At 37.5% G+C, this 26,990-nt stretch overlaps 1 protein-coding gene across 1 annotated transcript in view; it reads left to right on the top strand.

Moving 5' to 3' along the window:
- The window catches only part of AP3B1 (adaptor related protein complex 3 subunit beta 1), a 309,804-nt gene that overhangs the window by 167,063 nt on the left and 115,751 nt on the right, over positions 1–26,990 (top strand). The window contains exons 15-20 of the mRNA XM_006119130.4: positions 2,197–2,373; positions 9,519–9,705; positions 10,692–10,822; positions 13,175–13,280; positions 15,132–15,291; positions 18,166–18,337. Coding sequence (XP_006119192.1) covers positions 2,197–2,373; positions 9,519–9,705; positions 10,692–10,822; positions 13,175–13,280; positions 15,132–15,291; positions 18,166–18,337 — 933 coding nt within the window. The remainder of the gene's footprint in view (positions 1–2,196; positions 2,374–9,518; positions 9,706–10,691; positions 10,823–13,174; positions 13,281–15,131; positions 15,292–18,165; positions 18,338–26,990) is intronic.

Below are 26,990 nucleotides of genomic sequence, written 5' to 3'. Positions count from 1 at the left end.
ACTTAAGATGTCTGGGAAAGGCAATGAAGGAGTAGAAGTAGCTTCATTTCTTGTTTGCTGTTTTTAACTGGTTTAGAATGTCTCAAACAATGGGTACAGGATCATATACTTGCTATTACATGGATGAGGACGAAGAGACTTAAACAGAGGGGAAAAAAAGAAATCTGAAAATATTATGTGATTCTGACCCCTATCGAATCCACTGACACGGAATCATTGGGTTCATCAGTTCCATATATACTTTTCATTAAAATGGCTTTCGTTCAGGGTTGATTCAAAAAGTCTCTAATTGATATTGATCCTTGTTGCACAAAACTGGGTTTAATATATACAGTATTTGCATAGCAAGCTAACCACCTTGGTCAAAAGAACAAAAAAAAATAGGATCAAACTCACGAGACTATCTTTTGTCATTCGAATGAATCTTCATTCTGGTGCAATTTTTAATACGAATTTAAAAAATCATTTTAAGTGGCCCTAGTTCTTGCATTAACAGCTATATTGTGGAAATCATTTAAATAATTTAACAGAAAAATCATTAGACGGAATAAAATACAGTGGCTTAAATATGTCAGTGGTTATAAATTTTTGGGCCCTATATAATTTAGAGGATGTATTAAATTGCCTATCCTCAGATAATCGACAATATACCTGAATAGGTCTGATATGTGGGTAAGTGGCTTATGAAAGATAAACTTGTATGCAAAAAAAAAAATGCTTCTCTGATGCAGCTAGCTAAACTAGTATAGTTGGTGGTCTCCTGTAAAATTCTATTTTTTAACAAGTATGTAATGAAATATTTAAGAAAAATAAATCTAGCATAACTGAAATCTGAAGTTGCCCATATATTCTTATTTAGAGGTTTCTATCCGTACTGCAGGAAACTTGAACTGTTCCTATACTGGAAAATTTAATGTACCACTCAATTACTAGTCTTTAGCCCAATTTAAAATAATAGATTGGGAGTAAGGTCTTAATGCAGTGTAACCTTTGGAACATTAGAAATCACCTCTTTCCCTTCAGAAATTGGTGTACAGTAATATCATCAGTTTTATCCCATTACATGAATATATTTTCGAACTATTTAAAACTTTTTCACTTGACAGTTGTTCAGTATGTCTCTACTTGCTCTGACAAACTCATCCTAATACAGTTTAGAAACACTGTGAATGTTACCAGAAAATATGCTTTATCTTAGAGTTTTATGTTTCCTTCATTATATTGTTTTGGAGTTACATTAACTGTAGCTTGCATATCTTTTCAGTGTTTGGACTTTTCATTTATGCTTAAGTGAAGTAAAGGTTGAAAATATCTGTATGCTACTGTAGTGAAAAACACTATAAAATCACAGTAAAAGTGTTTAAAAAATTGCCATGTAGCAAATCTGTTGTTCTTTTGCTATTTTAAAACAATGCTTAGTGATGCGAGTCCCTTTTTATCCACAGAAAAATTCTTTCTTCTGTGTAACTTAAACTTGCTTTCCTTATACTACTAGGCACAACAACAGACACCTCCGCCCCTTACCTTCTTCCCCCATTATATGAGGAGAACTATAGCTTGGGGTGGCACATAGTGTACAATTTGAAGTTGATTACCATAGGACACTACATAGTACTCTTCTTCTTGAATGTGGCTTTCTCCATTAAACTCATAACTGCTCTCAGTTGCACCCCATTTGTCATAATCTTTCTTTACCTTTATGAAGTCATCATGGAGTTCATACTAGCCCCTAATAGCCAGCATTTTGAACTTTTACCAACAGACCAACCACATGTGGTCAAAGATATCAGTCTTCATTAAAACCAACCCAGTAAAAACAGTTTGTAGTTTCTGGACATGATATTTTGTAATTCTGGACATCAAAACTATTAGAAAAACATTCAGGAGGTGAGAGAATTTCAATTTGGAGCCCCGATCTCTTCCAAATTCTATGTCAAATTTGCCTTACACTTTTGAGAGAATTTTTATCTTATTTAGGATAATTGTAATAAAAATTCAGACACATTGTCATTTTAGTGACGTGAGAGAAGTTCAAAATTGGATTATAAAGGAACGCTAGGTTCTTGTGCCTTCAAACTAGTTAACCTGAAGTAGTAAATATTTGATTACTTGCATACCTTATATGCCTATTCTGTAGCAAATGAGTTACAAATGAGCACTCTTGTGAAATGTATATTTAACTCTTTTGTCACTTAGGTTCCTGTGGCTAGAGCCAGCATCCTCTGGCTAATTGGGGAATATTGTGAACGAGTTCCAAAGATTGCACCTGATGTTTTGAGAAAGATGGCTAAGAACTTCACTAATGAAGATGAACTTGTGAAGCTGCAGATTGTAAATTTGGGAGCAAAACTGTATTTAACCAACTCAAAACAGGTAAGAGTGACACTATATAAGGAAGCACTCCTTTCCTGCAGGGCCATTCTTATCCATATGCAGAATATGAACTGCGTAGGGCACATGAAAAATCGGGGCATCCCTGGATCTTAATGTCCATGCATCTGCCTCTTTCTATCCCTGTTCTGTAGCTCTGCTTCCTCTGGAGAAGATCTAGTTAACTTAAAAATGAAAAAGCCTGCCAGATCTTTTATCAAAACATATGAAAGAGCCATTCAAGTGATAATGAAGCCATTTAACAGGCACTTGCCAACCCCAGATGCATACTGTCAGTTTCCGAATTTACTGTTTCAGAGGAGTAGCCGAGTTAATCTCTAACTGGAAAAACTTAAAAAAACAACAAATAGTCTTGCAGCACCTTAAAGACTAACAAAACACGTAGATGTTAAGGTGCTGCAAGACTATTAGTTGTTATTTGAATTTACTGTGTAAATTACTACAGGACCTTAGTTCAAAATTTGCTTTAAAAATACTAGTGTGTTGCTGAAGATTATAAAATCACATCTATCAAAAAATTATCAACCATCTCCCTCCAGGCTACCATTGGGCATGGGATGCTAGTTTAATAGTACTTCGTAGGGTCCTATAAATTCTAACAACATCACTGCTTTCCTGCTACAAGATATTAATTTCTTAAATCTATATCTAAAGTTTTTCATATGCAGGTTTACTACCACATCACTGACTGGACCCACAATGAGTAGCATACAGAACAGGAGGCCCATGTCTTACCACTAGGCTACGTCTAGACTGGCCCCTTCTTCGGAAGAGGCATGCTAATTTCTAACTTTGGAATAGGGAAATCCGTGGGGGATTTAAATATCCCCACGGGATTTAAATAAACATGGACGCCACTTTTTTCCCCGGCTTGGGGAAAAGCCGGAAAAGAGCATCCAGACTGGCGCAATCCTCCGGAATAAAGCCCTACGTGCAAGTAGGAATAAGAGATCCTCTGGAAAAGGGCTTTATTCCGGAGGATCGCGCCAGTCTGGACGCTCTTTTCCGGCTTTTCCCCAAGCCGGGGAAAAAAGCGGCGGCCTTGTTTATTTAAATCCCGCGGGGGATATTTAAATCCCCCGCGGATTTCCCTATTCCAAAGTTAGAAATTAGCATGCCTCTTCCGAAGAAGGGGCCAGTCTAGACATAGCCCTAGGGTTGTGTGACATTTAGAGTCCTGTTTGCAGGAAATTTGTTGAACGCTACTTGATTTTTTTCAGTTATTTGGGTTAATGCTTTCTCATTGTAAAGCTCCAAAGCAAAATGCTTACATTGCTAAGTTTGACATGCTTTTGGCAGGTTCGCTGACAGGAAGAGGCCGGGGCATAGGGCAACTGCCACAGGATCCAGCAATTTAAAAGGGCCCAGCGTGCAGTATCAGCAGGGGCTGGAGCTCTGGGCCCTTTACATTGCTGCTATGCCCTGCCCCTTCTGCCCAAGACTCCATCCCTTCCAAGGTACAGGGTCAGCCATCTCAGCCTGCTTTGTTTGGGGGCCAGACCATTTTGTCAGCCCACTGCTTTTTAGGACTGTTTGGCTTCCTACAAGATGTTCTAACCTCCCTCTTACATTTCTCAGGAATATGTTGGTGGTCTGCAGTTTCTCTCCATTCTGATACCTACTCTTAAATTTCCCTTGAGCATCTGTAATGATGTATCTATTTCTTCTCCCAATTGAGCGGCACTCTTTCAGACGGTGCTTCTCTGATGATATTGCTTGCCATTTTGTGACACTAAGGAATCTTTTAAACCATCTGATTAGATGAAATTCGTTTTTTTTATCCTCATTATAGTAACAAGCAAAATGTATTTTATTGTAATTATAAATGTATTCAGTTTATACTGTCCATTTATACAGTTCCATCTAGTATACCTAATTTGGTTCTCATATTAAGAGTGAATTAAAAGTATTACTACTTAAATATAAAGAGGAAAATTATACTATAGCTGCACTATATTAGAATGTTTAATGTCAGTTTTTGGTTAGCAGAGAAACAGGGATATATATTAGCAAAGAAAAGGGGTAAGAACAGTCTTTATGTGAAACTAGAGAACTGGAATTCATCAGGCTTCTTGTATGTAAAATCATTTTCCTAATGGCAGTGATTTCAGTTGAAAGTGAATAAGCTTTATGGTATAAACACACTTTAATTCCTGATTTTACAAAAATAAATTGGTGCTATGAACTCATCCAAAGTTTTTTCCAAGATGGAGATAGGAGTTCCACCATAAAGAGTCCATTATCTTGCCAGTGTTCTTATGTCTGCATTTGAGACCGTGGTCCAAATATTCAATGTTAAAATATTCTTGGGATTCTCTTCATAGTATTCTGAAGACTTTAGGAATTTTGTTAAGAAATACTTTAGGTTCAAGGTTTTCAACGTGTTTTTTTTTTTAAATACTGTTTTTGTCTTTCCATGACCCCATTAATTATCTCAGACTGTTTGTAGTAACAGCCATTCTTTACTAGGAAGAGTTTCAGACTTTCACAAAATAAACAGGCTCGAGATGGTTTTAGAGTGCTCTTGGGAATGTATGATAAATCCTAACAGTGGTAAAAATAGTCTCTTCTAAAATCCCAAGTTGTCCACTAAACATGCTACCTTCTTTTATCACTCATTCTTAAGAGTGCTCCAATTTTAAGAGTTCATTTTAGTGCTCAAGAAAAAAATCGTATGTACTTTCTCAGATCTCCTCTATATAAAGTTTTCTCTGAAACAAAAATGCCCTTTCAGGCCCATCCTTCCAGCAAGAAAGTCATTCATCTGCTTTGCTTTATTACTTACTGTAAATTAATGCTTTCAACTTCACAGTAGCTCCTTCTTGCCTGTCATCTCAATATTGAACTTAAGTACTTCCCAGTTGTTGAGAATTTCAGGAAATGTTTGTGGAAATCAGCCTGCTCACAAAGGAATTCCACATCTGCGGTCGGCTAGAACAATTAATTTCTCCAGGTGTAAAACCAATGTGAAGCAGATGTTGGTGCAAAACAAGTGGTCAAACAGCAACAAACACTTCTTTATTTTCAGCTTCAGATTTAATAGAATCTGGTCATGGATCTATTCAGTTAACCTTCAACAGTTGTAGAAGGAAGTGTCTAAGAGGTTAGGCTGAAATGGCAGAAAATAATTTCTCTTTGAGCAACCCACATATATAGAAAACTCAGCATCATAACAGACTTCCTCAGCTATTCCAATATATGTAATGGAGAAAGCAGTCTCTATTTCACAATTATTTCACTGGACTCGAACAATATGTTTTTTTTTTTCAACTGGGAATCGACCAGTAATTTAGTGGCTACTAAAGTTTCAGAGATTTTGTGTATTTTCTTCTATGGCTTCCACTGAAAAGCAACAGAGAGATTACAAAATACCATTTGGTAAACTCAATAATGTTATATTTAGTTATAAATAGCACTACAGTATTTTAGATATAATAGACATTTTCAATTACAGTGTATGCAATTTCCTTTTCCCCCTATTTTTTTAGTAATCTTCCTGGATCTCCTTCTGCATTGCGCTCAACGTGCTTGTAACACTTGCGGTTCTCCATTGAGACAATCTTATGCTTCAAGGCTTCAGCTGATCAGAGGTCAGGAAGGATTCCTCCTGAATGCACACTTGACCAGTTCTGTTTTTCACTTTTCTTCGAAAAAGGGAAACCAGGCAGGATAAAACCAGGGCTCTATGGCGGTATACAGAATCCTCTTTTTAGATGCTTTGCTTGTGTGTCTTGCTTACATGCTTACAGTCAAACTGATCACCATATTTGGTATCAGGAAGGATTTTTCCCTGAGGTCATATTAGCAGGGACTACATTTTTGCCTTCCTCTGGAGCATGGAGTAAATATCATTTCCTGGGATGATCCAGTTGTATTCCACCTAATCAGTTCTCTGCCATTTTCATGGCCTCAAGTATTAGTCACAGCTAGGTCTCTTTTCTCTGCCACTGATATATAAGTGAGGACTGAAATAGTTTAGACTGTCTGAAGTAAATGAGCTCAGTATGTGGGTAAAATGTGATTGTGTATAATGTACAGGAGGTCAGACTAGGTCAGGAGTGGACAGGCTTACTGACCCTCTGAGCCACATACGACAATCTTCAGAAGCCGGGGCATGCCTTGCCAGGTTTTGGGGCTTCTGCCCTTCTCTGTTGATACCCTGAAGCCCCATTGCTTGCTGGGCACAAGCCCCTCCTCCATCATGCTGCTGCAAGACAGATGTCTCAAGGTCTGTGTGTACACTGTAGCCTTATTTCAGAATAATTGATGTTATTCTGAAATAGCAAGGAGTGTGTCTACACTGCAAGCCATTATTTTGAAATAATAGAAGCTGGAGGACTTCTTACTCTGACTCCTGGAACCCTCATTTTATGATGAGTAAGGGAAGTCGAAGGAAGAGTGTTCTTCATTTGATTTCCTGCTGTTTTGACAGCACCAAAAGCCAAATTAAGCTATTTCGACTTAAATTGTGCAATTGAAAGTTAATTCAACTTTTGCACTCCTGTGTAGATGTGCCCAAGCTTCCCTCCTAGTCCCCCATACCCAAGTGTGGTAGGTGGAGAATTGTGGGGGAGGTGTCTCCACAGGACATACTTTAACCATCCAAGAACTTCATGCAACTTGCAAGCCCCAGTTTGGCCACCCCTGGACTAGATGGTCTAATAATCTACTCTGGCCTTAAACTCTGAAATCTATTAAACTAGTATCTTCATCCAAACTTGGGGGTGGATATTTCTTTATCTGTGCTGCTATGACATACTGTTGGAAAAATATCTTGCGCTTTCTCTTCTCAAGCTACAAATTAAAATTTCTGGGCCTCCTTATCCTGTTCCTCTGGAATAACTTGTTTGCTCAAATCCTTTCTCTCTCCTATGACAGTTCAATTTATTGGTTGTTGTCAAAAACCGATATGTATACATTAGTATAATTTTTGTTTTTATTAGTCTCAAAACTGTTGTTTTTGTTCTATGTGTGCATTGTCACAGGATAAGAGAAATTAGTCTTTCCATGCAAATTTCCATATTGAATGCTGCATGTGATATTCTGAGCAAATAATCACTCTTGAAGGAAACTTGAAGACATAAAGCATTCTTCCATAGGGCTATAGGAATACAAATTTTGATGTGTCTATATTATGAATGAAGGACATATAAGTTAATTGTAGATTTTGGGATTAAGTGATCCCTTTTTGGAATGGACTGATTCTACTCATAAATAAAAATAAACCGAACTGGACCAAATTCATACATCAGTGCTGGTACAAGGAAGCATAAAGCACTGTCTCTATGCCAGCGAAGACCTATGTGCCCTAGTGGCAATTCACAATTAGTCTGTAATCTTCTTCACTCTGTTCTGTTTGAGTTTCTGGCAGGTTGAGAGGGGTTTGTTTTAATTTACAGCAGGAAAGGCCTGATAGCAAGGGTTGCTGAACGGATAACCTGATTTAGTTTAACCTTTGATACCCAAGAACCCCCTTTCTGAGACAGTGCATTTCATTTGGACTACACAGCATAAACACTGCATGAGTCTGGATGATTATGTGTTTTCTATCTGATATACATAAAATAATAAAATTACATATATCATCATGAAAGCATCCATTTTGTAACATGCAAAATGTATGAAATAAAGAGCATTGTCCCTTTTCTAGAGTTCATACAGTAGCAAGCCTTTTGATATAATCTCTGTTAGGTGCCTGATAGAAGTGGAGAAGGGAAGGGAGGAAGAGCCCACTGAAAAGAGAAAACACTGAGAAGTATACTTTTAATTATTAGAAATGTAATATGTATTTTTTTCAAATCTTTTGCTGACATCATAGGGCATCTTGTGCTATTTATATACATCAACATGCTAGAAGAGAAATGAAGTTCTCTGATTTTATTACTCTATTTCATTTTTATATTAATCAAAATCATTCAGAAAAAAAATATGTATCTATGGAAAATCATATATCCCTGTTTTTACTATTACAGTTGAAATTGCTAAACTGAGTTTTTCTAGTAAATTTTACTTTACATTGACATTTTTAGGCAGATGTGTTTGGTATCTGTTTCTAACCCATGCTTTTCAAGCTCTTGATTATAATACAGAACAAAAATAAAGCTAAATGTATGGCAAAAAATAAAATATGCAAGAGCTTGTTTTTCAATATAAAATATCCTCTTTGGCAAATTTTCACTTTTTCTTTTAATGGCTAGAAAATGTATTTTATGAGTGGTTTATAGCTCTATGTACAGTATTATTCTCTTTACACTGTGTTCAGTAAATCTAAGTTTTTGTCAAAGAATGTTCATGTGTTTCCCGTTTCCCTGTTTTATTAAAATTAAACTGAATTATTAAAATTACTCAATTCTTGTTAATATTCTCAGACATTGAATTAGGAAATCCTATTATGCTGTAAAAAGCTGTGATAATATAAGTTGCTCCCTTACATAAATAAATAAATGACCGATATTACTGGAGGCTTTAAGCTGCGAGAAAAAAATGGAAGAAGTCTTTTATCCTGGTTTTTAGAGGGCATCAGCAGCTTGCTTTTATGAAAAAGTAACAGCTAAATGCACTGCAAATAATTTGCAGTAATCCAGTTCAGTGATTCATGTGTCTGCTTTAATGGGTCATAATTCAGGGTAAAGTAACTGAGTGCAGTCAGAGTGCAGACACTGCTTATGCCAGGGACAGTATCTCTTCATAAAACACACCTCAGCAGAAGCAGTTTGCCAGCCCCCTAATACCCTCTGATGTTTTGATGTCCTGCATATTTTTCCGATTAAGTTTTGAGTGCCATGTTTTTAGTTGTATTTCCACATTCATTATCCTCACGTAGACCCTTCAGCGGGTTTGCCATATATGATTATTTTTTTAATGATGCCTTTCTTTCCACTTCAGCAGTTTAATAATCTAGCACATGGCTGCTTCTCAGTACTCAGCATTCACCTCCCCAGTACAGAAGAGGACATGTGGTTTGGCTTCAGAATTCCATTTGCAGCTTTAGAAATGCATATTCCCTATGGAACAACATTTGTTTGACATAACCATTCATTTTTATTACCTCTTTAAATATGTTTATCCAGAGTTATCAATAATCATAAATAACTTGTATTCTCTTCTTGTTCTGTTTTTTTCCACAGACAAAATTGCTTACCCAGTACATATTAAATCTCGGCAAGTATGATCAAAGCTACGACATCAGAGACCGTACAAGATTTATTAGGCAGCTTATTGTTCCGAACGAGAAGAGTGGAGCTTTAAGCAAATATGCCAAGAAAATATTTCTGGCACAGAAACCTGCCCCATTGCTTGAGTCTCCTTTTAAAGGTATGCCTGCCAAAATCTGCAGAACATTTATTGCCTAAAGCAATGTGGCAGCATAATCTATTTCTCATATGCCTAAAATTGTTGTATCACTTAGCAAATGTAAATGAGAATAGTATGCACTTTGCTTAATTGTTTGCATTTCAACAAACAATGTTTAAAGTCATAATAACATCTTCGTTTGTATGTTGCCCGTGTATCGTATTTAACTGATAATCCTGAACATGCTGATAAATTTCTGATCATATTCTGTTTTAATTTGGTTTGAATAATAGAAAGTATATCTCAAGAAAGAATAAATTTCTCTTTTAGTTAAAGAGTTGTCTTTGCACCTCAGCAACGTTGTCCACATTAATAGAAGGATATTAGCGCAACTATTGTTAATGCATTATCCATATGAAATGTAATAAAAATTAATCTATTCAGATTATTCTTCAGATGTGTCAATTTCCTTATACTTGTTTTTCCTAGCTATTTTTAAAAATCAAAACTACTGTGTAGTATTCTTTTCTATTTAAGATTATATTTTAATTGAGAAGATAACTTTTTGTGCTGCTTTTTTGCATTTTTAATTTGAATATAGTGATTTAATCCTAGATTTAAAGCTCTAAAAGCAGCTTCATTTAAAAAAAATAAAACTATTAAAATTCTGGATGTGTTTGTGCCAAGACATGTATGTGGATTGTTTAACTGTGCTGTCATTCTTAATATTCACAGTGAAGTAATTTTTAGAGAAGCTACATTTCAAAGCAACACCTCTAAACACACTGACTGATTAGCTTTTTTATTGACCATTATGGGGGAGATTATTGTAATCTATGGACTGAAATCAGTTTTTTGACCTATGAAGAGCTTCCTAGTTTATATTTATTCTATGACATTTGAAGTAATATAATGCCAATTACCTTTAACCCTGATTAAAATTGCTCTTTGTGATATAGAGCTCATGTTGGTTATATATTCCCTCCCGCCCCCTTTTTTTTTAATAGATAGGGATCGTTTCCAGCTTGGCACCTTATCTCATACTCTGAACACCAAAGCTACTGGATACCTGGAGTTATCTAATTGGCCAGAGGTGGCACCTGACCCATCAGTGCGAAATGTTGAAGTAATTGAGTTGGTATGCTGATGTTAAGAGTAATTTTGTTAAGTTTATTTGTAGACATTTAGATTAAATAGTCCTGTTACATTAAGTATTTTCTTTCCTTTCAAATGTTTTAAGTATTCTTTTTAATTAGTTTAAACTGTAAAATGAACTACTCCTCTTATCTGGCCTTCATCTGAAACTGGAGATTTCCATGTTTTAAATATTATTTTACATGTAATATACCTTTTCGTGGAATTAAAATCAGATGTTCTCCCAGTAAGATGCAGTGTTTCCTCATGGTATATGCTCTTTTCCCCCACATCTTTCTCATGGATATTTTTTACTCATTTCCGTGAGTTTTCTTCACCTTAATCTATTGAGTTTGTCAGTTGTGTAGCAGAATTTTGATTGCAGTTGATGATGCATAAGATGCTGTTAAAGGAAATTTCTGCCTGTTTAATATACACCTTTAATCCAGTCTATCTTAAATAGAAGAAAATAAGAAAGTATCATTATAAACAAGAGCAAACAAAGGACTCAGACATAAACCATGCATGTGTCTTATGCAGACTTTTCATAGTATGATGGGGGAAAGAAATAGTGGTGTGCAGTATCTGTTCAGAAAACCTCAAATGCATAATTTATAATTTTTCTTCATATTTTGTGGGATAGTCAGTTTTTAATTAAGAATCAGTCTTCCACTTTCTTACTAATTTCATGATTAAATTGTGACTTCAGAACTCATGTGTTTATCATGTAGCATGGTGGAGCCTGATCCTGAATGGAGCCTCTGGGCTCTACTTGGTCATATGATGGATGGGATTTTGCATAAGTCCTACTCAGTCAAAGAAACTCGTCCTCCTAAGTCGTTCAGGCCCCTTTGAAAATGATTCACAAATAATTATGATGTCAGAGATGTGCTGGACAGCCCTCAAAACAGAAAAAAAGTCTGAAAAGAAGTGTGATCTCTGTCCTTAATAACTGACAGTCTAAATTAAACATTATGAACTTAGCAGGCATTACAGCCAGGGACAATGACAGTAAGATAAGTTGTAAGGGTTAGTGTACATCATGTTTTAGTAAAGAGCTGACATCTCTTCTTTAGCAAATGGATATGCCATTTGCTTCCATTCCTGCAGAAATTGCAGCAAAAATTGGTCTTATGGGACTTGAATGAGGAGGGTCTGAGGGCCAGTTTCAGCTCAGTTACAGCATTCCAGAGGGTCAGGGATGGCCTGAAAGGAATGAAGATAATATTGAAGATAGTAAGGGTATTTGCCCTGATGCACAGTCACAGGATAAATTGATCATGTGAGATATATCCACTTGTTTTTAATGGATAACTGCTCAGGGCTCTTGACACAACAATAGTTTTTCCAGGGATATTGCCAAATATGTCCTTGGGAAAATTCCTTAATATTACATATGAGAGAGAACCTGACTGGTTAAGCATCTTAAGGTACCATTGGTATCCAAGTAAATGGGTTTCCCTCCCCCCCCCCCCCCCCCCGGAATATTATTTAGGTGGTAGAAAATTCAAACGTAGATTACTTTTTGAGGAGAAAACACTAACAGAAGTGTCCATACTTGTATCATGCTTTAATAAAGTCTCTGTGGTCCCTTTGTTCATACGGTGCAATATAACATCCAATCCTATTCCCATAGCTTCCTGTTCTCTAAATTTGAATGCAAATTCCAAGTCACTGCCACAACTATGTAACTGGCTTGTACTAGCTTGGCTGGCTAACGGATGTTTTTTCACAGGCTACAGCAAGCCTCCACAAGTCTTATACTGCTCTAGTCCCCTCCATCTCTTGTGGTATAGGAGACTTAGATAAGGAGAAAATAATATGGCCGGATCATGTGTGTTCTGGCAACCCGTGGCTGTAAAAATTGCCTGTTAGGTGACTTTGCATCCTTGAACAAGGTAATACTGCCCCAAGTTTACACCTAAAACTTGTGCCCCTGAAAGGATTGTATAGCCCTCTTTCTCATTGTTTATTCCCTCAAGACTTGTGGAAAGAAACTGAGCTCAGCTGGACCCATTGATCTACCTCTCATAGTTAAACTTTTCAGTCTATAGATTGTTATGATTCCTTATGCTTTTTCATTCCTCTAATATAATAGCCCTCTCCAGACCTCCATTATGTGGGCATCTCACCCCTTAGAGGTATGCACAAACTTAATTTAATATTCCTGATTTTATCATAATACAATCTATAAACATTTTCCTTATCTGCTCTTTTGGAAGCAGTCTGTGATCCCATTGGCTTTTTTGCCACATTGTCTGTCTTTTCCTACATAACTGAATATAGAAGTAAATTATTCTACTAAATACTTTAAATTTAAGATTACATATGTGGAAATGTTTTAATTCTCTTTAAGGGAAAAGAATGGTCTGTAAACGTGGGCAAGGCAAAGAAAGAAAAACCTACAGAGAAGTTTTACTCTGATTCAGAGGAGGAGGAATCAGCTAGCACTACTGACAGTGGTGTGTATATGGCTACTAATTACGAGTCTTCTACGTATCCTATACCATCAAAACATGGTGCTGTTAGAACTGGAGCAGTTAAAAAACATGAATGTTAATGTAAAAATGGGGAAATAATGCTTAAGTGGAAAAACTTAACTTCATTGCAGCTGTGTGATAAGTACTAATTGTATGGCTAATGTCATCTCTAAGTATGTTAATTAAATGAGTTTAATAGACTTTACTTTGCTTCTTAGTTGAAATACAAAGGAAGGCGTTACTCTTATCAAACTTGACTGATCTTGAGAGGTTCTGCAACTAACTGTGCATACTGTCTACGAATAAAAATGTCTTCAGGCATAGTTGGAGGGAGATATTTATCATCTTTTAGGATTGGATCCCAGATGTTTTAATTCTATGCAATGGCATGTTAACACTTAGATGCACTATACTGTAGCAATATTCATACTGAGGCTTGAGAGCCACAAGTGACTCTTTTAACATGTCTGTTGCAGCTCTTTGCAGCACATGATATTAAAACACTTTGCTTTAATTAACCAATCTAAGTTATTAACAAATCTTGATGCTTTTAGTTTATTAACCATCATTGATAAAATATTTGGTCATTCATTTTGCAATGAGAATTATGTAAAATCGAATATTTTCCCTAGAAAGTTTTTTTTAAAATATGAATATATACTACTATAGTAAATGAAACAATGAATTCACACTGTAGCTTTTTTGTATAATGATGATCACTGATTTGGCTCCTGAATCACCAACGTCCAAGTATCGCAATATATTTACCGCATTTTCTATTAATGAAGATTTGATTATACTATACTCTAAATATAGAGAACCAAACTTTCTATTTATTTAGACATTGTGTAATGGTGGGGGAAAGAATAACATGTGGTTCATATCAGAGGTATTGTGTGAAATAAGTGAAGTAAGCAACCTTGTGTCCAGATACTCCAGTCTTTCAAGGGGACTTAAAGCTACATAAGCTGTTTCTTAAGGCTACCCTCTCCACTGCATCTGAATATAGTTGAGACATGGTGGGCAATCAGGGCCTCAATGTCTAGCATTCGAGAATGAAAAAAATTAGCATGTGCATATGTAAGGTTGAAACTTATGGGTAGAACTCAGCAAATCTGTGTAGATCTGCTTTATATCCACAGATGTCAATGTGGATATCTGTGGCTCATTTTGCGAGGCTACAGATTTTGTATCCATGCAGGGCTCTGTATATAGGAAAGATCAATTTTCATATCTGAATTCGGAACTTGCCCTAAAAAATGAGTAGTGGAGCATAGGTTAGGATGCTTAGTAGACTGATGTTAGAAAAAGATACATTAGAAGTGGTTTTTTAACTATAAGGTTAGTTAGAGAGTGAATAACTTATTTAAGTTGGTGATTAAGTTGGTAAATCAGCATCAGTATAGGTATTGAAGATTTGATTAGTTAAAATACTTAGGCAGTTAGTGTAGAGGGTAGTTCTACATTAGAGCAAAGACTTGAACTAGAGGATTAAGGAAGTCATTTTTTTTTAATCCTTGTGTTTACATGTATTTTTTTCCCAAGAATATATTGGTAGGAATCTCAATGCAAGTTAGTAATTTATAGTGTCGTAATTTGGACAGGTATGGTAATGTGTGTTCAAGAGAATGGCCTTTTAAAATAGCAAATCTTTAAAAAGTTAGGGATAAGGAATACAAAAATAAAATACTTGGATTCTGGGTAAATAAAAATGAATCCAGAGAATAAAATTATACATTTTTTTTGTTGTATATGCATTTGGGTTCCTCTGTGTTCTAAATATATAAAACTATATTTATAAAAATGTAAGCTGTGTTGTATTTGTGTTTTTAGAGAGTGAATCTACTAGTGAAAGTGGAAAAGATAAGAATGGGAAGGAAGAAGGGAGCAGTATGGAGAATAGTGAGAGTTCTTCAAGTGAAGAACTGAGTGACAGTGCATCAGAGAGCAAAGAAGGAACAGCAAAGAAAAAGTTCAAAACATCTGAGGAAAGGTAAATATGTTGTGCAAGTTTTTTTTTTTTTTTTTTTATTCTTTAAAAAGCATTTCTTATAATCATAGAATCCTAGGGTTGGAAGAGACCTCAGGAGGTCATTGAATCTTGCCCAAAGCTAACTAAGTCATCCCAACCAGGGCTTTGTCAAGCTGGGACTTAAAAACCTCTGGGGATGGAGATTCCACCCCTCTCTGAGTAACCCATTTCAGAACTTCACCAGAATGCAGAATTCTAGAATGCTTTGGCTGTAAACACACTTAATTAGGCTGTTTCCGTAACTCAGTGGAAATATCTGAAAACATTGGTTTAAAATAGCCATAGATGCCCATGCATTTTGAGTGACATTACCTTTTTCAATATACTTTGAATATATGTGTTCCTTATTTTCATTAACTGAACTCTTCTTATGCTAAATTATCATACATCACTAGCAAAATTTTGGGGTGTCTTTCTGAAAATCAAAGTAACCTTGGGAGACTGAATTAGGGGTCAGGCAGTTTATATGAAACACTTGATTACCTTTTGCAGCAATTTTGCCAAAGGCTAAAATTAAATCCTTTAATACTTTTCCATTATGTAACTAAGACAGTTGATTTTTCTAAATAATGTTATATTATGATCCAAATAATCAAGGCAAGGGCTGTGAAGGGAGACAGTCCTAAGATACTTAAGTGTTAGAGCTTTTTAAGATTGTCTGTTATTAATAGCATTATCATATACTAAAGTATCATTAAAATTTTGAGTAATTGGGGCTAATACCTTGGATTGTATGAATCTGTTTCTTCCACGGCTGTCAGCAAGTGGCCTCTGCAGACATGATCGCCCTTTACTCTGTAGCCTGCTGCCAGCTCACTTGATGAGTTTGCAGCTCAGCTCAGTCGTGGCTGACAGCGCTGATTGGGGCACAGTACGCACTCTGCTCCTTTTATTACAGACAGTAATTAAAGCAGCTCGCCCTGCCACTTCCATAACAAACACAGCATAATGCCCTAATTATGACTTTATTAATTTAAGTCAGGATTTAATGATTTTAAAAGTGATTTATATTGTTTTTCCTGTTCAGAACAAATGAAATCTGTAGGTTAAATTAATACAGGCTTTTCATCATTGCAAAGTTAAAAAGCTAGTTACCAGTAAATTCTTTTCATTAGATTAACATCTGAAATTCTAAGTAGTAAGGTAAACAATGATTAGCAATCAAAATTGAGTGATGCATAATAAAATAATACTTTTATCTTGAAAATCTTATCTTAAAACTAGAAGCTGTGTGTATTCAAAACAAATTGCTTTACTTATTGCAATTAAAGAATATCTGGCTCACAGTGGATTCCTTTGTGATGCTGGTATTGCTGTTTAGGTTCCATATTAGAGGCTTGTGAGAAAACAGAGATGGCTTTGGTTGGCACCAGTTTTGGTTGGAATGAATAAGTTTAAACATAAACAAATTATGACTTTTTTCAGGGACCTAATAAATAAAGTTTGTAGAAGGTTATTGTTTATGCAGTTTAATTCTGGTGTTACTTCAAATATATCCAATTTCTTTCACCTGGGGTTGAAAAATCAATGTGCTTTACATGTTCTGTTTTAGATTCATGACATGGTAAAGCTGCTACTTTAAGCACCACTGCTTTCCTTTGGTTCTAAAGGTATAATTTTTAGAGTTCAGATATAATTACCTGTGCTGTGTCATGTACTATATCTCCATATTTAATAAGTGGGGATCATATTTGCTTCAGAGATTGCAATTCTAACAAATACTGATTTTTCTCCCCTAACTTTTCTGTCTCCTTAGATTTTTTTTTCCCCCCAAGGGTTTTTCTTCCCATAAAATATATGCAGTAGTATCACATAGCACATACCTTGATTTCCCCCTAAGACATAGCAAAAGTGTAAAATGTATTTAAAAATTAAAACTTACATTAAAAATCCAAATTCTACAGCTTAGCTATCATAAACAAGTTTGTATGTTTTATTATAGGCATATGTGGGGCAACATACGTTGCTCTTTTGAAGTGTTGGTTACTAGCCACTGTCTGAGGGGAGTGGAAGGGGGAATAGAAAAAATTCAAAGTCCAGTGATTTGAAATGATACCCTTTTTAAAGCAACCCTCCTTCTCCTGTAATATTGAAGAATAATGTACAAAAACAATATGGGAGATATTCTGCTAGCCTTACTTTTGTTGAGAGGTACCTTACCCTGTGAAATAGACATAGACAAGGGTGTGACAATGTGGCACAATAGCAGTGTTGTAAGAGATAGTATGTTGAACTGATCCAGTGCTGGAAATGGGCCGTTTTATAAATGTTTCTCTTTCTTGTTAATTTAATGATGAATGAACAATAGTAAATTGACCAGAAAAATTTTTTGATGTGCCTCCCCCAAAAGCTTTAAAATCCATCCAGATTCCTTTAATCAAACCATACCTAGTCTGAAAATTTCTCAATGTAATATAATAGAAATTTTTTTCTAGAAAATGCCATAAATTTAGTACCCCCAGACATTAATTATTCCCTTAATAGTTATTGATGACTTTGTTTGTAGTAGTGTTTTATGATCTTTCTGTTTTATTGTTCTTTTTGAAGTGTATATGATTATGTAATTGATGGGTTTGGATAATGTAAGAGAGTTTATTTAGAGATACTCGATGCTGTCTACATTATTTTGTGGTTATGTCTTTCTCTTTGTGCCATCTTCACCAGGTTTCAGCTGTAATGAGGAATTGGTGGATCCAGCCTCATTTATTAAATGTTTGGAATACTGGAATGTAGAACATTTTCTGAGCATTTGCTTTTCTTTTTTACAACCAGATATTGTTCAGTATTCCTTGACTTTTAAAAATGAATGAAGAACCTCTTCTTTATTACATATAGTGACTCAGATGACACAGAAAAGAAAACAGAGATGATTTCGAAGAAAAGGAGAAGTTCTAGTTCATCTGACTCAGAATCTAGTTCTACAGAGGAAAGTTCAACGGATTCTGGATCAGAGTCTGACTCCAAAAGTGAGGCTGAATCTAGAAACCCTAAAAATGCTATTGCCAAGGTAAAATCTACATTATTTAGTATAAAGCTGTTCCCAGACATTCCTATATATGCATTTATATTTTTAAAATGATACGGGAAAAAATCTGAGATTATATTATGCAGTATACATTAATTTTATTTATCCAGATTAAAACTACTCGTATACCTAACAAACATGAAAATACTGAGAAGTTGGTAGAACTTTGTACGTGTTCCTGGGACCAGAGTTTGATTTCAGCTACACCAATGTAAATCTGGTGTAACTCTATTGAGCCGAGTGTAGTTATTTCAGTTTTTACAGCTGAATTCAGAATCTCAGCTTCTTTGTAGCTGTTGAAGTTCCCTTGTAGAAATAGATTCAGGGCCACATCTTCAAATGGGCATGGAAAAAAGTCATATGCACAATTGAGCATCCCTGCCTTAGTGAACAGATACTCCTAGTGATTGTTAGTCGAGATTTGCATACATACACCTAAGTGCATTGTTTTGGGTTTTTTTTTCAAAGCTAAGAGCTTGTCTACACAGCATATTAAAGTGCATTAGAAGAGTATGATTTGTAGAACGTTCTAGAATGCTGCTTTCTGAGAGTATGTCTGCAGAGCCTGAAGTAGTGAGTTTCCTAGCCCAGGCTGACAGACTCGGGGTACTGGGACTTACACTGGGATTCTAAAAGTAGATGTGTAATCAGTGTTTTTGAAGTTGTAGCTCAGCCTGCAGTTCAGGCTCTAAAGCCCACTTTGATCCCACGAATTCAAACCCCAAGCTGCAGCCTGATCTGCAACTTCAAAGGATTTTATACTGTGGTTAGAATGTGTTTTATAGGTGTGGGCGTATTTAAGGTGGTGGTACATCAGAAGTGGGGAAGACTCCCAAATTCCCATGAGATCACTCACAAGATGCATAAATTTCCAGCTCTCAAATGTAGCTTTTAAGTTGGACTCTGAGAAGTGTGTCAAGGTGCAGAAGGAGCACCATCTCACTCAGCAGAGCAGTTAGTTGGGTCTGCTCGTTGATAACTGCTTACCTGAGTGTGTGGGGGAGGGAGGGAGATGTTACATTATACACTGCGAAACTGGAATAGCTATGTGTGTGTGCTGGATACTGTTCCTACTTGTATATTCAAAAAAATGTTGGACGGTAGTAATTTTGCATTGCTATAAATGAGGGCACTGTTCAACTTTCAGAACCTTTATTATGGATGGCAGCATAAGAGAAGGAAAAAATCTGGTTTAGTTCTCAGTTTCTGGCTCAATTTGTAGACCTGGAAATTAGACAAAAAAATATTTTTTTTACTTGTAGCCTAATCAAAACCATGTGCTCAGATCAGTGTGGACATCATAAATGTGAACCTAGGCTGAATCTTGTGTGGAGGGAAATTAGTGAAAATTTCTGTAAAACACCTTTTCCTGTTATCTAAAATGTTTAGTTTATTTTCATTAGGTTGACCGGGTGTCTGGTCAAAAAAAGATCCTGGTGGCTTTTGTCTGCACTGCTGATCAGGCTGTTGACTGTCCTCAATGCATGTTTTTAGGGAAGCAGCTAGCATGTTCCCCCTCCAGCTCTATACGTAGGGACAGCCATGGGGTGCCACATCCTGCCCTAAGCACTACCCCTGCAGCTTTCATTGGCCAGGAACCATGGCTAATAGGAGGTACATGGACAGTGTCTTTGGACAGCATAGCACTCAGAGCCACCAGTCCATGCGTCCACATAGGGACTGGGGGGATATGCTGCTGCTTTTAGAAGCTGCTTGAGGTAAGATCTGCACCCTTTTTCCTGTCCTAGGACCCCACCTCAAGTCTTCCAAATCTCTCAGTGCAAGCCCAGAGCACCCTTCTGCACCTTAAACCATTCTTCCCCAGCCCCATCTGAGCCCACGCCCCCGATGTAGCCTCAACACTGCCTGCACCTTCAACCTACTGCTTTAGCTGGGAGCCCCCTTCCGTACTCGGAAGTCTTCATATCTGGCCTCAGTGTGCTACCTGCATTCTCAGTTGAAGCTCTTATCCTTCCTGCACCCCAGCCCCCTGAGCCAACCCAGTAAAAATAAGCAAGTGAGGGTGAAGAGAGTGAGTGGGGGATGGGGTTCAGAAGAGGGGTGGGCAGGGGCAAGAGTGTTTGATTTTGTGTGAGTATAAAGTTGGCAACACTAATTTCTACCTACACATTTTATTGCAACTATACTTCAAAAGTCTCCATTTTAATTTGGATACCTTTATTTGAGAGTAAGGAACTTTAAAAATAAACCTAGCGCCTTTCACAGAAGAATTCTCTTTAAAGACCACTTAATAGAATCAAAACAGATGTCACCTGACACAATTGATGTCAATGTGGAAACAGTGTGACATGTATGCTACAATAGAGAATTATTATGAAAAGCATTATCCTATGAGGAACCCCAGACTATCTAGCAAGGCTGATATACTGCTGATATAGGCCTTGGTTTCTATGAATCTGGGGGTGCGTCCAATGGCAATGCCTCCTGTCCAACGTTGGGCCTTCGAAAGACCCCTAGCTGGAAGACTGAATCCCAGCTCCTCTACACAGGATGTAGGAAAGATGAGATGAAGGGAGCCCTTATATGGCATGAGACGCAGAGGCCATCCCCCTCGCTGTTCAATACTGTGGTCAGAGACTATGCCCAAGCACCTTACTGTTACTGACACATCGTATCAAACCCTTTTTAACCCACCAATTGTAACACACACATCCCATGTCCCTACAGGGAGGGGTAAATAGATGAGAAAGAAACAGCAATCTCCCTTTTGCCCACACACTGCAGGACATCAGAAGAACCATTGGGAGGACATGTAGCATGTCCTGAGGCCCTGCTTGAAATCTCCTGCTCTCTCTTCCTGCAAACTGGGGTTTTAGTCCTATTGCTCCCTTACACATCAAAAACTTATCCTGGTGAGCACATGTAGCATTCCAATGCAAACAAGCTTATTCATATATTTTATTGTACTACCACTTCACAAATTTCTTCTGGAAAACATTTTAGGTTGTTACTAATATTTGCAGGAACAAATTTTGAATATATCTTGAGTAATAAGAGCTGATGGATTATTTTTCATTTTAAACTGACAAAAAATTATACTTTTAGAAAGCAAAAAATTTTCAGTTAAAATTTTTTAAAAATATTTAGTTTTGAGAAAATTTTGAAAAATATTTTCTGATCAGCTCTATTACTAAATAGTTTATAAGAATAAAATACTTTGATATATTGTTAATTGCTGTTTAAAATGTTTTGGAAAGCTGGAAAAGACTTCTTAGATGCATATACATATCAAGATATTCTATTAAGTAGTAATTTGAGAGGGTATATATTTATGAGATAATAAAAAGGTGTTTTTCTTAGTGTCTTGAATTCAACAAATTTTTAAAATTAGTAAAAGATCTAATATTTACTTACAGGGGAACTACTAGATCCCCCTACATTTAGGTTGCCTAAGAATTTCCATTATAAAGGTTCGTTGCTGCACACACAGATGTGAGAGCTTTTCAAACCTTTGACATTAGGCAGCAGGAACAACCTCAAGCTATAAAAATTCCTTTCCTTTGCCCTATTAAAATTATCAGTTCAGTTTTTGTTGCTCATATTTACTGCTAAAAATGCCATTTCCCATCTTTGACTTGCATTTCTCAGGAAAAACTTGGTAGTATGTCAAAATAATAATTAAACTCATGAATATTCCAGTGTTGGTTTCATGATGCCACAACAATGCATGCTCTGTACTGAGAATGCCTGAGAGCTGCCAGGGACCTGTGGAGTGGCAAGGAAAAAGATAGATGGGCACTCCTTCTACCTCACATGGGCAATAGTACCTTACAGTGCGTAGGTGGTAAGGGTTAATAAAGAGCTAGAGAGCTGAGGTGGCTATTGGGATCTCACATATTTTTCTGTATATTAGAAAACATCCTTGTCTTAATGTTTTTGTTTGTGTCTTATAAAATAACAACTCTTTTGAAGTTGGACACAAAGCCATTAAATCCCTGAGCAAAGCTTTCAGTGATTCAGAGGTCATATTGGGGGCTCTCTCAAGGCTACACTTTTGGATACCCCAATTTGAAATCCTAATGGATGTGTGTTTAAGCTTTGATTAAAAGCAACAGTGTAGGCATTGGGAAGAGGAACATGAAAAATACTAGCCATTGAGTGGCAGGCTTCCATCGAACAGTTACATACTTCTGCATGTTGATTCAGTGCATGACCACCCTATTAAAATAATAGCAAATTATCATGTTGTACATCATTTTTCCCTATCACAAAATCCACCTATCAACCAGAAATCTGTTACCAGCCTCACTGAGGATGAGAGTTTTCACAGAAATAATTACTTTCCTTAATTCTTCTTTTAAAAAATTAAGGAGTTAGCCACTTCATCCCTTCCAATATTGGAATTTCCAATTGAGGGCTTATTTCAGGAATCCAGTTGTGCAATGTATGGCAAAAGTGTGCCATGCAATGTATATACAGCCTTATCTCTACTGCTTACTTGTCATATCATTTTTGTGACTTTATGACTAAATGTCTGGAACAGATAAATATATAGCACTAGCCATATCCATCCTTGGAAAAGCCAAGTGCTTAAGGCTGACTATAGCTGCTTAAGGCATTGTGTAGAGTGCAGATGCTGCATGCCCTGATAGCAGTGTATAAATAACTGTGTAAATGGTGAGGCACTGAATAGAGTGTCCTACATACCTGAGTCTTAGGGGTTATACTTTACATGAGTGCCCTGTGCCCAAGCAGTGCCTCTCTCATCTACATTGTTATTTTTAGTGACCTGCTGCCAGAGCCTTTCTTTGCTGCAGCAAAAGTTCTGGAGGGAGGGAGAATGAAATGAGGAAAGGTTCCGGTAGTCAAAGCTATAACCTGAGATGGTGGGTGAAGTGGTGTGGTCTGCAGCGTGTAGGATGTCAGACTAGACAGTGGTCCTTTCTGGCCTTGTAGTATGAGTGTGCTATACATACTCTACAAGTCATTGCAAGTGTAGACAAGGTCGTTGAGTCCATAAAGTAAATGCCAATATTGTTATGAAATTGTAAATAAGAATTAATTGTATGTTGTTTGCACCACAGTGGACTAGTGACAATGGAATTTGCATGAGGTGGGAGTGGGATAACTCAGTGGTTTGAGCATTGGCCTGCTAAACCCAGCATTGTGAGTTCAATCCTCATGGAGGCCATTTAGGGATTTGGGGCAAAAATTTGTCAGGGATGGTACTTGGTCCTGCTGTGAAGGCAGGGGACTGGACTCAATGATCTTTCAAGGTCCCTTCTGGTTCTAGGAGATAGGCAATCTCCATTATAAATGAGAGTGTCAACTTCTAAGAAAAATTTGACTTTTTCCCCCAAAAAGCCTTATAATACTTTATATGGGTTAACACTATGAAACTAAAAGTGCTCTTGATGCTACAATATAAATTATGAATAGATTAGATAAAATTACTTCCTTTGAAAGGTTTTTCTTGAAAGTTAGATGATCATTCACCGTTTCGTAAATCATAGAAATACTGTCATTCAGTATAAATAAATGAGAACATCATATTTTAAAAGTCTTGAATCAAATTAATTCTCTTCTCCCTCTCTAAAAGCTGTGGTAACATTTGAAGTGCTGGTTAGTACATATAAGGAGTGAGATATTTAGATATTTTAATTGCTTCAGTGTTAGCCACTTAAATTTCAAACTGTTACTCAAGGCTGACATTCTTGTGTCTCAGTGCTTATAATTCTAGTGTATCAGGACTTTCACACAACTTGCTCACAGCTGCAGTACTTGCAATTCCTTACAGTTCATGTAATTTCAAGAACTTTGCCTATTTAGTGTAGATATTTTCATTGATGCATTAAAATGAATTACTGCTATTCTGTATAAGTGGATGTAGATACAGAGCATGTGTCTTTGTGCATATGTATAATATGAGAGGATGTCTTTACTGCACTTAGCTTAGGTTTTTACTTGAGTGTTTCTCCCAGTTCATTCCCATCCATACACACACATTTTAGTGGCACTTGAAACCCAAGCTACCTGGCAAGGTTGGGTGGCTTAGAGCCCAGGTTCTACTTTCAGTTCAATCTGCCCACTTTGCAGTGAGGATATAAGGTAAATTACTAAAGTGCCAATAGCCCACTTGTATCTTCCCACAATAACTCCCATGAGCCCAAGGCCTCAGAAGAACTGACAAGTTCTTCAGCAGTTTACCAGGAAAGAATCATAGTGGCTCAGCATACTACAGCACAAAGAATCATGGACTATGCCTACAGAAGTTCTGAAAAATGCACGTGAGAAAATGCAACACCAATGAGGATGCTCACTTAAATATGTCTGGACTGTGTGGCTGCTCGTAGCTGGGTTAGGCTGGCCTGGGTGCCAGTCAGCCAAGCTAACTCTTGAGCAAAGACAGCTATAGTGACTGTGTATAAGCAATAGAGCTTACTGTTAGATAACAAAACTCTTTGTATAATGTTTGCCTTGAAGAAAAGTTATTGTGAAACTGTGTCAGATAAGCAGCTTTTCTTTAATGCAGAGTAGAGTAAAAGAATAATCCACAGGTGGGGAATCTCTTTGGGTTGGGGCCACTGGCCCACAGAAAAATCAGTTGGGGACCACACACAAGTGGGAAGCAAAAAACCCCAAACAAACCCTCACTACTGTGGCCCCCAAATGAGAAGGAGAAAGACACTTCCCTGCATTCCCCTCGTACACAGAACCTAGAGGGACCCAGCCTAGTAGATTTAGTGCTCTGCTCCATGGTGGGGTAGTGGAGCGCTGGAGTGCTAGCGCAAGCTCCTCAATGCTGGGGGAGGTCCTGAGGTTTGGATGCCGGATCCAGGTAATTCCTGGACCTTAGGTTCCTCACCCCTGAAGTAATCTCTGTTGTGTTGTATGTCAGACATTCATGTTTATAACACTAAACATATAGCTGTACTACAATTGTAAATTAAGTCCACAATTAATTTTTGTTTTTGGAAAATAAAATGAAAATGTGCATGCTTCATTTAAATCACTAGACTGGTGTGGGGCTGTGGATGAGGGGTTCAGTGTTCAGGCTGCCTCGGGGAGAGAGGACTACCCCAGCCCTCTCACCACAGCAGCAGCTTGAGGCCAGGTGAGAAACACCTCTCCATGGCCGCTGCAGCTTCAGGGGTGCACGTCTCCCAGCTAGGGCAGGTTCCAGTTCGTTTGCCCTCTTGAACTTCCCAGCCAGATTGAGGATACAGCAAACTATGCACTTTCCTCTCACTTCCTGACGAAGGGAAATGGAGCGAGCTCCCTCCACCCTTGCTAAAGTACACCTGCAGGGGTCCTTGCGTTGGCTTAAGTTATGATAAGAGGAAGCTGCATACTGAATTTAGTTGGCATAACTCTGACCATTTAGGACAGGAGTAGGCAAAAGGGCGGCCTGCCAATTAGGGCCTGGGGGTGGGGGAGTGCCTGAAGCCTTCTCTGCTCTGCCCCTGCCATGTGCTGCTTGCCCTGGGGCAGAGCAGAGAAGGCTTCAGGCGCTTCCCCACTCCCAGGCTCTAATTGGCTTGTGGGGGGAGCGCGCAAAGCCTCCTTCTGTCTTGCGAGCAGCACGCAGCACTTGAAAGTGCTGCGAGCTGTTCTCAGGGGCAGGGGTGAGAGCAGAGGAGGCTTTCTTGTGCTCTCCCACCCCCAGGCCAATCAGGGCCTGAGGGCGGAGGGAGCTGTGTGAAGCTTCCTTCACCCTACCCCAGCCCTGCGAGTAGTTTGCGGCACTTCAGAGTGCCTTGTGCTCCTTGCAGGGCGGGAGGAAGCTTCGAGCATTCCCCAGGCCCTGACTTGCTTGAGGGTGGGGGAGTGTGCGAAGCCTCTTCCAGAGCATGGGTGCCTAGTGGGAAGGGGGAGCAAAGAGGCTCTTCCACCTCCAGACCAATTATGGTCTAGGGGTCGGGTAGCTCTGCCCCTTCCGGGGTGGCCCGGGGCTACTTCAAAAATTTTTGAAGTGGCCCCTGGGCAAAAATTATTGCCCACTCCTGATTTAGGAGGAGTTCTTCAACAGACAGACTGTCTCTCAGATATATAGTAGATTTCAGTTCTATTTAAAAAAAGATTACCTGAAAGTGTATTATAGCACATCATTTTGTGTGTTTCTGTATATGAATGTGTGTTGGGGTCTTCTTTGTACGCTTATGCACAGAGAGATCTACTGTATATTTGTTAGACTGTCTGACTGGAAGGACGCTCGTGAATATGCAAGAATTTTTTCTACTTAAAAAATCTTATTTGAGTTCATTGGTTTTAATTGTCCCATCCTTTCAATTTCTATACAAATTTGATCCAGTGTACACAGAGTCATAAGATTCTTTGTTTTTCTTCCTCTGTAATTCAAACTGAAAATATTTTATGTAAATACTATGCTGAATGAAGCAAGAAATTAATGCCGTATTAAATTTCCAAGTTCACTACAGGTCTAGTGAACTTTACATTATATTAATCCTGTTTTTGAGTTTGTTTTCCATCTGTTCTTTCATTGTGTGGACTTGAACCAACATCTTGTTTAGCACAACTGCTATTAGGAAAAATGATTGCTTTTTGTGCAAGTATTTTGCATCTGCTTATATATATATCTTCTGTGAAAATTAACATGTAAAATAGCCCCAAATCATTTTTGTTGCAAGTAATATTTCACTCTTTAAAATTTCAC

Source organism: Pelodiscus sinensis, chromosome 6, assembly GCF_049634645.1.
Source record: "Pelodiscus sinensis isolate JC-2024 chromosome 6, ASM4963464v1, whole genome shotgun sequence".
Taxonomy (NCBI): domain Eukaryota; kingdom Metazoa; phylum Chordata; order Testudines; family Trionychidae; genus Pelodiscus; species Pelodiscus sinensis.
The sequence above is the reverse complement of the archived record's forward strand: the minus strand, read 5'-3'. Positions and strand labels throughout refer to the sequence as shown.